The sequence below is a fragment of the Rissa tridactyla genome, chromosome 1 (assembly GCF_028500815.1).
Source record: "Rissa tridactyla isolate bRisTri1 chromosome 1, bRisTri1.patW.cur.20221130, whole genome shotgun sequence".
Taxonomy (NCBI): Eukaryota; Metazoa; Chordata; class Aves; order Charadriiformes; family Laridae; genus Rissa; species Rissa tridactyla.
In genome coordinates this window covers 86,501,264-86,514,146 of record NC_071466.1, presented here as the reverse complement: position 1 = coordinate 86,514,146, position 12,883 = coordinate 86,501,264, and the positions used below count along the sequence as shown (strand labels likewise).

General features: G+C 42.8%; 1 protein-coding gene across 3 annotated transcripts in view; it reads right to left on the bottom strand.

The window, feature by feature from the left end:
- Window positions 1-12,883, bottom strand: part of REPS2 (RALBP1 associated Eps domain containing 2) — a 107,673-nt gene that overhangs the window by 13,757 nt on the left and 81,033 nt on the right. For all 3 annotated transcript variants that reach the window (XM_054211208.1, XM_054211217.1, XM_054211223.1), the window contains exon 14: window positions 10,686-10,750. In XM_054211208.1, the coding sequence (XP_054067183.1) occupies window positions 10,686-10,750 (65 nt within the window). The remainder of the gene's footprint in view (window positions 1-10,685; window positions 10,751-12,883) is intronic.

The following is a 12,883-nucleotide window of genomic DNA, read 5'->3' as shown; positions in this document are numbered from 1 at the left end:
GCGATCTTTTTTTCTGCCTACAAAAATCAAAGACCTTTAAAACTGCCTTTAATGCGACAGAGCATTCCTTTATCAGCAAGCTGAATGGCCCTTAACCTCCCTGATTTCTACAACCACTTTTTATACATTTGAAAGAAATGAAGGCTCTAAGCACAGGTAACAGTAGCCTGGCGAAGTCCACGAGGCCTTCATGAGTGAGTCGGGGTTAGCAAAGTTCAAATACCCAGCCGAGCCACGCAATAAATTTGGGACCGAATCACATCACTTTTTGACAAATCATTCATTTAGGGACAGCAAGAGCAAACACAGTCTTTCAGAGAGCCACGTAATACGTATAGTATAAACTACAGCTTTGCTGCAATAACACTGAGCAATGGCAGAGGTACAAAGGAGCCAGGTCTTCATGACCTTCTTGGACAGGGAGCACTGGATACCCCCTTACCAGGCCAGGCAGGCAGTTTCTGGTGCTCACACTTTTGCTGGAGTCTACGTTAAACCTTGTGTCAAAAGCAAGAATACAGTAACTCATTCCACAGAATGAAAAACAAGAGGCCAACCCCATGTTGTTTATGTACTGCAAAATGCAGCTTTTCGAGAACCAATGTGTTCAAACAGTGTAGAAGTAACTAAATAGACTGGCGCTCTACAGTGTCAATTGCAAATAAGCAGAAAAATTGAAATCACAGTAAGATAAAGGACCTGGAGAAAGGGGCCGGGGAGGGAGGGGGAAACCCCAAACTTTTGCTGAAACCCCCATTTTATTTTATTTTTAATGGTCTCATTGCAGGAGAATACTATTTTAAACTGAAGGGAACTGAAAAGGGAAAAAAGACTAAACTTTGCGTTCTAGTGGAAACAAATACAAATCGGATTGCTGATGCCAAAAAGGCTACGATTTCAAAATTTCCAACGGTTCGGTATCACAGTTCCTCCTGATGCAAGACACATTTTTTACTAGCCGAGTGCTGTGATGTGGCTGTCAGCCCAACAGCTGTGGCAACCGCTGTGCTGCAGGGCTGTGGTACCTGCTGGCTGAGGTTGGGCCACTGGGCTGGCCGCTCCTCACTGCTGTCTGGACGTGAGGATGGCAAAGCTCAGCAGCCAGCAGGGCAGGGACTGGCTGGAGCAGGCAGGGGGTAAAAATAAATAAATAGTTACATTTGACCAAAAAAAGGAGGAAAAAAAAAGCTCTAGTTCTGGTGATGCAGCTCATGCATAATGAATAAAACCAAGCGACTGCCATGTCCCTAAAGTGCCACCTAGTGGCATGTGGGACAGGTCATTTCTGAGTGTTTTCATTAGAGGAGAATACCAAAAAATAGCTGTTTGCATTATTCAGAGCCTGCAGAATGAGCGTGCCCCCCAGGGTGGGCAGACAGCCGGGCTGGGCACGGTAAGCCTCCGTGCATTGGAGAATCTCCTTTCGCTCTCACGCAGAAGCCAGGTCCACACATTAATGATCCCGCAGCAGAGCTGCAGGTCCTCCTCTACGAAAGATCTCCATTCCTCAGAGCGATGTGCCTCTGACACAAGTGCCCGAGCGTAAAAAAATCGGTATGCTGTTGCAGGGGATTTTGTTCAGGGCCTGACAGCGTTTAACCCAGGCAAAAATCTTTTGTTTAACTGCAACGCGCATCAATGCAAAGAAGGTTTGCTGATTCGGCTAACCCAACAAAGTCCTCTAGGCAAGGCCTGACAGGCTTTACGAATACATTTGCAAGCTGATGTCTCCCCACACTGTCCCCACATGGATTTTAAAGGAAAAAAATAACTCCTGCTTTTTCTTTTGGCAGAGGAATTCTTTACAGATTTCCTTCCCTTTGCTGATTTGGATGTGGGGTAAAAGCTAGTCCCTGTAGCCTTCTGGTCACGGGCAGGGTGGGACCGGCTCCAGGATTCTCCAGCCCAAACTCCTATAGTGGAGTGTCAGGAAAAGGTGATCCATCAGGAGTGGCTGAGGTGGGTTCCCTTTAGTTCTTCATTGTTTTTATACTGTGCTTAGTATAGTCTTTGGGCAACGCAGTTCTCATTCAGAAACACAGCAATAAACTGCCTCCCTCCATCACAGCAATAAATGTCTTAAAGTTTTCCCACATCTTGAAAACTTCTCACCATTATATTAGGGTTTAAAATTCTTCAGCACTGGTTTATAAAACTGAGAGGTTACACATTATGCAATACGGTCTTCCAAAGGAAAATTCAGTTACAGTAGTGTAGAAGGACTTAAAAGTGCACCTCATTCATGTCCACAGAATGGAGTAAGCTACTGACATCCGAAGCGCTGCTGCACCGGTATGGCTGGGTCCACATCCTGCTCATGTGTGCTGCCAGCAGTGCAAAGGAGAGTTTGCAGACCAGGCCTAAGCGCACCTTGATTTTGGGAAGCAGAGTAAGTGACCACAGAAAAGAGCAGGACAGTGTCCTATTCCAAATCTCCTGAAGAGCTTCTCTTTGCCAAGACCAAGGTCCAGTTATCATCCGGCAGTATCGCCTTTTTCCGCAGCGCAGTCTTGTATTTTTATAGGACTAGTCATACCCTCCTCATTCTTCCAGGCACCAGACAAAACTGGCCAACAAAGTTTCTGTACAATGGCCATGGCCAGAGATCTGTGGCCTACAGCCAATACTTAGCATTAGGACAGATAATTCCTTATCGTTAAGGAGAGCATTAGGAATCGCAAATGCTCATTATTTCATCGCATGATCCTTGACCAGCCATTCATAATCTCCTCACTGCTCCATGTGACGATACTCAACAGTACCTTTCTAAAAGAATATGTAACGCTCACTTAAGCACAAAGTGCTTTGAAAGCCTCAGATGAAAGATTTTCATAACTATAAGAGAACGTATTACCCTAACAACTGGTTCTTCGCTTACATTTCCAGTTCTTTTGCTTTGCAATGCTGGATTATATGTAGATTTCACACCCACTTTTCAAGACAATCCATAACTGATCTTGCAGAACAGAAGGTCTACGCAGAGCTTTCATATTTCTGTTACCTGGGAGCCTTTTTGCAAGAGGTGAAGTATATATCCAGTCTTTCCCACAATTCAATCTCGCCCACACTTATGCTCCAGGCTAACTTTACACATGGAAATACTCCCACTGCAGTCAATGGCACTACTCACAGAAATGAAATTATCTCTGTGCATTCACTGGAATAGCCCATAATCATTACCTATACAGTGCCACTGCTTAGCTTTGCAAAAAAAGCATTGAGAAGAGCTTATCTGTAAGAAAATGTAGGATACTAAATATGCTTAATGCTCAGTATGCGCCCATTGCAATCTTCTATCATCTCTACGCAAGTTCATTTAAGAGGCATTTTGCTCCTTTCTAAACATTCATATTTTTGCCCTCAATGCCAGCTTCTAAGAAGTCAAGATGTCTCAATTCCAGTTTCTGCGAGTCTTGTGCATCCCACACTGAATCATCAATTCTTTTTATTGCTTGTTACAGAAACTGAAAACGATAAGGCAGAAAGAAAACCCGTAGGGATGCAAATGCAACAAGCTGCCAGGGTCTTAGCGTGCTGCCTGCTTTCTCAGCGCTGTGCAGCCCTGAAGTTTTGATAAGCTTTTTCTTTCCCAGAGCTATCTGAGGGCTGGTGATAAGGTTGAGGAAAAAAGCAGTAAATACAAACAAATTGCTGCAATGTTCAGCCCATTCGCAAGGAAAGAATAGGACCCAGATGGAAGCATTAACAATCTGTTTTAATACTCCACTTTCACAAAACCAGATTAACGTAAGCTAGAAAGGAGTATGTGCATTCCACTAGAGATATAGGCACTGGATTCTCAGCTTTTTTTGTTGTTGTTTTTACGATAAACGTGAAGCCAAATTCAAAACTTATTACAATACATTTTAATTAAGATACTCGCCCTTCCTCCACCCTCCCAGAAACCTCTTTAGAAAGGATTTTATGGCATCCATCAGCTACCCCCCAAATTCAATTTTAACTGTGCTACTTTCCACCACTTCTTAAAACGTAATTTATTTTGTCTGGCCGTTTTAGATTTAATATATAATTTTCATGAGAGGAAGATAATCCACTTGGTATTATATTAAAGTGGCAGATGGCAAAATCTTTCATGTTACGGAAGACTTTCAGTTTTATTACAGTTACAGGCTTCTTCAGTACCTATTGCACTGATTATACAACATATGTTACTCTGCAGCCAAAACTGTGGAGATGATCAAAAATCCACCTTCTTCTTGCACAGTGGTTGTAGATGCAAGCTAAAAAAGGTATTCCTTTGGTTTAATATAAAATGGTTGTCTGGGAGAATACCATCGTGTATACAAATAGCATGCCGCTAATTATTTTTTTTTTTAATTTCTATAACAAAAAAAGCTCCTTCCCATAAAGCTCCAGGTGTCCTGCCAACACTTGGCATTCCTCACATAATTTTACAGAGTAAGGAGGTGCCTCAGTTGGCTGAACATTTCCTCCAAACAACTCTGTGACGGAGATAAGCAAACCCCACTTCATCCTCCATGAACCTTGGCTTTACCCAAAGACATTGGCCATGGGGGAGACACCTGGACCAGCTCCCAGCACGGACCCTGCACATGGATATCCCACTCAGGAGGCTGAGGTGTCTCAGCAGGATGGACGGGAGCCCATCCCCACCTCTTGGCTTCGTGGTGGGCAGATCAGCGTGGGCACACATAATTGATGGTTAGGGACCCAGCCTAAGCGTACCCCATGCTCGTGGCTCCCCGTGGATTCAGCAGAACATGGAGGCATGTTACTAGAGACAACTTCTTGAACCGGGTCCCAGTTTTCACTTGCAATTCTGGATGATGAATGGCCAAAAAGCTTCAAGGAATTACGAAGTATCGAGTAACATTTGCAGAGCGGAACATTCGATATGTTAAAAAGAATAATATCTTCGCTTTCCAACAGCACCAGGTGCCTGTGACTGGGCAGGGGGACCCACCCTTCATCCCCCACAGCACTTTGTTTCCATGATTTCATCAAATCAATAATTATGGCCACTAAAGCGACAACGTAATTCTGAGCTCATGTAACCCGGTGAGATTTTAATCTTCAGAGCTGCAATGTACTCAGGATATTTCAATTTGATAATATTAACAGCTGCCTACCCACTCCACTTGTGTACACACTTTGCCTTCGCCTATAATTTTTTCAGTGCCTGTCAAAACTGCTAGCATGGAGCCTGCGGGAAACCAGGACCCAAGGTCTCCAGCAATAAAAGTCCAGCACAAACCAGTGTGAATTTACAAAACCAACAGGCTTAAAATTCAGACTCTGGGAAAAGAGACTAGGAACATCAGGTTTTTTCAGCCAAGATACACAGGGTTTTCTTGCAGTCCCACTGTCTTCAAATTCCCTTATACAGCACAGGCAGGATGGAAGATATGCCTTCATTACTGGACAGGAAGGTACAGAAATAGAGTAATTTAAATACAGGAATGTTGATCTAATTGGGCAATGTTGCAGATAGCGAGATGACGTTGGATAAAATCCTAAAGTTATATTTGTTCTTCAGTGCTCATCCGTAATTCCTATTAGCATAAATATGTTACTAAATCTCCCACAGTAAGCAGCTGTGGTAAATGACTTCCGTAGGCTTAAAAGCCAACAGTAATAAAGTATTATTTTGCTTTCCATGAAAAAAAAAAATAACAACAGAGGCTTATACGAGATGTGCATACACATGTTTGGTTCCAATGGAGTGTTTTTCAAGAGCATTCATCCCAACAGGAATCTGCATCACTACATATCAGCTACATCAGACACAGCCTTCCTATGGTGACTCTTACTGCCTCCAAGCTACACAAATTTTCTATGTACAGCTCTGGGTCCGCACAAAAGTTTTGGGGCCACCTTTATGCCATTTCTCCTTGATGAATTAAGTTTACCATTAAGTTAGGAAGACAGGATCAGGAAAAATTACTTGAGCCACTGAATCCAGTCCTCTACAAGCCCAGAAAAAACCATGGTAGGTATTTCAACAAGCTACAGGTTATCTGTTCTATATACTGGCACTCGGGGTAGGGGAATGACAATGGAGATGACACAAAACCCCCTAAAAACTTAAAAAACCTTAAAACCCCCCAAAATGTGAAAAAAGAGTGGAAAAGCCATAACTATAGCATGTAATGAGAAGTGAGCAAGAGAGGTATGGCATTGCCAGTGTCCTAAGTCTGTACAATAGCTTGCAGCATATTAAATATTTATGGTCCAAAGAAATAGGGAAATTGATATAGATAAAATCATCCTTAAATCCAAGCAGCTACTGCAGACTTGCTAAGTGTGAGACGTGCTACTAGGGATTACAGAAGGTGTCAGTGAAGTTACACACAGGCATCTATACAGTATTAAAAGGAAAACACTTCAAAATAACATATTATTCAAAACAAAACTCTAGCTTTTATATAAGCCTGATTCTATACACAATCTTTCCAAGTGCCCTTTATAGACTTTAGGCAAAACTTGAATTACTTTCTTTTTTTAATAGGAAAGCAACATGAATTGAGGATCCTAATAAAGCATTTCATGCTGCATTTCACTGAGTCTTACTGGAAACATCAATTCAAAATGGCTTGCAGCGTAGAGAGATACGAGTTGGAATCTGGGTTAAAAGATCATAAATTGGAGATAACGTGGATATCCAAATCATGTAAACTTGCCTTTTGTCCATCTTTATTAAATTTATTTTCAGTGACCACAGGGACCTCAGATGAAATCACCACTGCATCAGAGAAACGTCTAGTGAAAGCTCTGAGGAAAACCTGGGTACAGTTCGTGGACTGATACAAAGTCAATACAATGCTGACTTTGGCAATGGAGAAAAACCCCAAGGAGATGGAGCTACCATAGTCTTTTAGAGGCCATCAAGAAGAAAGAAACGCAAAGTTAATCCACCAGCCATAAAAGCCGTTGTAAAGGTAAGAGGAGATGCAGCACCTGTAAAGGTGTCCACCCATCAGAGGTGTGGAACGGTGTGGGCTGGCAGCAGCAACCCAGGGCAGAGAAGTCAGCCCTGCTCCTATTTGCCCATAAACTGGCCAAGTCCCCACAGGATCCCAAGACTAGAGCCTCTCACAATAAGCCTGTGCTTCCACTGAGCTCTGGAGTCAAGGCCACAGCAGTATTAACTCTAAGCTTTACCTTGTGCTACACTCACCCAGGGATATGGTCCTTCTCCCTCATTATTCAGTAGACAGCACTGTGGAGGCAGAGTTGGATGTGGACATAATTTAGTAAGTTTGTGATATGATTAGAGACGTTTGGCACACTCTGAATTACTGAACTCAGTAACTCACTGAGCTTGGTTACCTTGGAGGTTCTGACAGGAAAAATAACGTTTTCCTAAAGGTTGGAACGAATCCTACTAAAAACAAAAGCAACCCAGGACCAAAGTCAAGATGACATTTCTATATTGCTATTGATTAAGCTCACAGAAGGACTTCTGCTCCTCTGAAATGTAATACCTACCCCTTGATACCCCTCTTCTACGCATGTTGGCCTTTACATCCCATGAGCCCTTTAGTCTCACTCTAAAGAGCCAACTGGTCCAGGTTGCTTCGCAGCCATCCATAGAAAACTGTAGTCCTCAGACAAAATTATTTCCCACTCCTCCTCCATCAACTGATTTCCAAATCTGAGCCAAAATAATCACACCAGGAGCATATTTACATGGTGCACAGCCACCTGAAATATGTGGGGCTCGCTTCATTTCCAAGCCGCATTTGTCATTCACAGTGCTTAACTGCAGGCATATAGCAAAATGTTATGGCAAGAAAAAAGGATTTTCAATAACATCGTTGAAAAATAAGTTAAAACAGAAATTTAAGAAGAGTTTGGTAAATCCTGAAGCAGGAAAAAGCTGAATGTGTCATTTCAGCATCATGTCTTTTCTTCAGTTCTTAACCCTGCCTTGGTTTTGAAAGCAGATCCTTCCAACTTCTTCATGCTCTTTAAATTAAGGGCCCCATTGGACTAATGTAATCCATATGCTTACTATTGCTTACATGCTATTCCTAAGGGTCACCTCAGCTGAATTATGACCCCACTACACACACTTCCCTACTGTCTGTTACCTCTATCACAGAAAGGCACGCTTGGAGAAAAAAAAACAGAATGTGATGAGCGTGAAGTTTATTATGTTTGCAAGAATTGTTCTTACGTACATTTTTGCTAGACATCAGAACAAGAATATTTTGATGAGGTATTTGATTAAATATCTTTTAAAATAATAAGAAATAAATTAAGTAAATGCAAGTGATGCCCGTAAGCAAGGCATCAGCTATACATTAATTACTGAGTAAACACAGAAGCCACTTTTTTTCTTTCTTTCAGAAACCAAACTTTTAAATTGGAGAGGATTGGATCAAGAATTTCACGAGAATCTTTTTGCATTTATCATTTTAGAAAGGTCCTATATTCTGCATGGCCCAGTGTAGGATGAGCAGCTGGCTCAGTATTTGAGATGTGGTAAGGAAGCTGCTGGACACACATATATAAATTAACATCTCTCTTCACTGCCCTGCTAAGGAAATGCAAATCTATGACAGGACAAGAAAATGAACAATTAGCAGAACCTTGCTTAAAAACGATGGGTTTTTTACCTTAGAACTGGATTTGTTATATTTACTGCTTTTCCTGGTGTCAGTGAGAGTGCTCGCAGTGCATGGAGCCGGCACTGTGGTAAGTCTGCTTGAGGGTAGGAAGGCTCTGCAGAGGGATCTGGACAGGCTGGATCAGTGGGCCAAGGCCAACGGTATGAGGCTGAACAAGGCCAAGTGCCAGGTCCTGCACTTGGGTCACAACAAACCCATGCAACACTACAAGCTTCGGGAAGAGTGGCTGGAAAGTTGCCCATCGGAAATGGACCTGGGGGTGTTGGTCAACAGCTGTCTGAATATGAGCCAGCAGTGTGCCCAGGTGGCCAAGGCAGACACAGCATCCTGGCCTGTATCAGGAATAGTGTGGCCAGCAGGACTAGGGAAGTGATCGTCCCCCTCTACTCGGCACTGGTGAGGCCCCACCTTGAGTACTGTGTCCAGTTTTGGGCCCCCCAATACAAGAAAGACATTGAGGTGCTGGAGCAGGTCCAGAGAAGGGCAACGAAGCTGATGAAGGGTCTAGAGGACAAGTCCTATGAGGAGCAGCTGAGGGAGCTGGGGTTGTTTAGTCTGGAAAAGAGAATTGCTCTCTACAAATACCTGTAAGGAGGGTGTAGAGAGGTGGAGGTCGATCTCTTCTCCCAAGTAACAAACGATAGGACAAGAGAAAATAACTTCAAGTTGTACCAGGGGAGATCTAGATTGGATAATAGGAAAAATTTCTTCACTGAAAGGGTTATCAAGCCTTGGAACAGGCTGCCCAGAGAAGCAGTTAAGTCACTATCCCTGGAGGTATTTAAAAGATGTGTAGATGTAGTGTTGAGGGACACAGTTTAGTGGTAACTCAGCAGTGCTCGGTTAACAGTTAGACTTGATGGTCTTAAAGGTCTCTCCTAACCTAAATGATTCTATGATTCTAAGTCCGAGCAGAGGCTGGCATGGATTGCAGCCGCAGCAGGGAGCCGTGCCGCTGGATCGGGGGAAACCAGGGGGAAACACTGTTCTCCGAGGAGTGTTGGACAAAGCAGGAACACAATGGATGCACTAAGGAGCATGTGGTGTTAGCAGGGCAGCTAATGCCATAGTGACTGGGAGGAAGCACACAAGCTGAAACCAGAACTCTCTACAGCCCTCAAGGTAGAAGCTAGCTGCACTCAACTGCTAAAATGGGCTGGGGAGAGGAAGAGAGCAACAAGCTGCTGGTGGAGCTGGGGGCATCCACAAGCCTTTTATTTCTATTGTAAGCACTGTACAGCAGGAGGCGTTCAACAGCAGACTCGTAAGAGTAGATCCAAAACTCAAGTGAGGGCTGTTTCTGGCCCAATGAAGGTGCCCCACCAAGTTTTTATATGTAATGGGCTGTTAACTCCCCTGTGGACTTGTTTTCTATTATACACCTCACCTAAAGGAGTAATAGATGAGGCATACTGCTGTCTGAGACTTAACAGAGCCAACAACATAAAAAGAACAAGACGTTGACCCTCCATCATTTCCTAAAACATGAAGAAGTATCTGGATGCAGTTAGGCATGGTTTAGCCAATCTGCATTGTTCTGTGGCTGTGTGATGCTCTAAAAACAAACAAAAAACAATCCAGAAAGCAAAACAAAAGCACACTGATAATGGTTTGAAACTTAACAACATAACTGACATGGCATCTGCTTCCCTTTAGCATTATTTTTCAGACCCATGGGTGAAATATAGTCTTTCATGTCATAGCTCCCATAGTAAATGCCCTCTAAGCATTTGAAGATTGAGAAGCAAATAGCAGGTATCAAGTCTTTGCCTTTCAAGCATCAAACTCTTTATTAGTAGACTAGCCTTACTAGCCTTTAATTTACAGTTTTATCTAGTGGGTGCATGTCAGCTCCAGTACAAAGAGAATTAATTAGTCTGTAATTTGACATTGCAACACACCGGCTAGACAGACCAATGAAGAAGGACATGTATGGAACTGCAAAGCAAACTGCAGATTTGCATTAACTTGAAAGCAAGAACAACTGCCAAGACAGCTCGTGCTAACCACTGCAATAGTAACGTAAATAAGCGAATAATACACAGGAAAGTGTTAAACCTTTGTCCATACCTGAGACACAGAAGGTCGAGGGGGCAATGCAGGTGGTGGTGGGGGCAGCCAACCAGACCTCACAGCTGAACAGGGAGAAGAAGAAGAAAAAACAAAAACAACAAAGAAAACCACATTAATTTAATTCCAAATAAAACCAGAATTAATTTCCATGATAATTCCTAGTGAAGAGGCAGTATTCCACATTTTAATAACAGAAACAAAACTTGATCTTTATTGAGCAAACCCTGTTTGAAATAACTTCATGAGTAGTGAATGAGCAATGATTTAATTGCTGTAAAACCCCACAATGTTATGACAAAAAGCAGCGATGGAAGCCAGTCACCACAAAAGCTGTAACTAAAGCAATTCAATTCTAGTTGAAGAACCCCAGAAACAGGGTCTACTGTCCTTGGGACTTCACTCTTTATCATTAACATTATTGCTTTTTTTAAAAGTGATGCTCTAGCGTCCAATGTAGACATTAGTGTTCACTCCAGATAAAACACAGTATGTGACAGAGTGCAGCCTTAAAAAGAAAACATCTGCCATGGAATCAATAGGACAAAAGCCTAAATGAACCAAAAAGAAATCAGCTTCTTTGGCTTTAGCTTTTGTAAGTGCATGTTATTACTCATTGGAGGTATTCCAGAGGGAGGAAGAGAAATAAGGGAAGGAAGACAAACCCTAATGGGTCAGTTCAGGCCCCTTTAACATAATGCAATTTCAGCTTTTAATTTGAGCCAGCACAAAGGGAGGGTAACAATCATGTAGGTCCAGCCACTGTATTTCTCAGATTCCTTAAAATACCTAAACCCCATTGTCATGGATGCGAATATTCAACACAGTTATGATTTAGCAGCAGTTCAAAATTTATTAACAGTTTGAGGTAGATCAAGAGGTTGAACTTTAGCAGCACTTAATCATTAATCAATTTAAGGATTTACAAAGTGATTCAATAAAATAATTAAACAGAGACTTAATTACAGATTTGAAAATTACAAGATTCACACTACAAGATATCCTAAATCAAGATATATATATGTATAAATACAAAACACACAAACACACACCATTCAAGGAGCCACGCACACGCACCACCTGAGTCTTTAACTGCTAAGACCAAGGTCCCTTCGCAGCGGGCGACTCCAGCGAGCCAACAGGTGCCCCTTTCGACTCCTTACACACACACAAACAGGCAGAAGTATTTGGATCCAGTAAAATATATAGACACCCACACTCGTAAAGGTTAATGTGCATATTCAAACACATAGACAGATAGATAGAGAGGTGGATGAAAGAGAGGCTAGCCTATAGTTAAAATTTCCCTTTTCTTGAGTTTAGAGTAAATACAATGCATGGGCGTTCCTCAACGGGCGATGACTGACCCTCGAGAAGGTTGACTCGCCCCAGCCCTTTTACCCTTGAGGTGTTTGCCTGAGCAGCGTCCCAGCTCAGGGGAGATGCTGGTCAGAGTCTGCTGCGATCTAGGAGAGCTCAAAGGGTCTCGCTAGGGTCACTACTTATAGGATACAAGGTAATTGGCTTTTGTCAGGTACTTTACCACTCAGGCCCAACTTGGACAATGGGATATTCTGGTACTTTTCACCAGTTGCGCAGGCCTAGAACTTGCTAGATCTTGAAGTTCTGGTATCACCCTTCCCTCTTTAGGCCACAACCCACATATTGCCAGGGGGTGATCAATTATCGATACTGTTCCCAAGCAATAGGGGACACAGGAGCTAGGTGCATTAAGGGGTTGCCATAACGTTCTGGTCCATTGCCCTTTGCAATTCTCATCTGACTTACTTTAGGTTGCTATGTGGGCCAGGTGGAAGGGAGATCACGCCAAGCACCGAGTAATCTAAGAGAGGAAGGGGTTGCACCACCACACCCATCACGGAACAAGACTACAGGACAGATTATGGCTTCCAAAGGCAGCCGCAGTGAGGAGAACCAGCCTAGCACAGAGACACCAACCAGGACTGGTGGGAGTCCTTAGGTGGACCCAAGTCCTCCCCAAGCTCCTGTCACACTGAATGCTGGCAAAGATATCAGACAGTCCATCTTGCACTGGTGGTTATTTGTATAGCAAAAAAACCCAACAATATTAAATGTAGAAATGCCTTTTACCACAACAATGCTAAGCAAGCAATTACTTTTATACACTTTTTATTTCCATGCATATTTTAAAAAGCCACAAAGACCATTACGAGCCC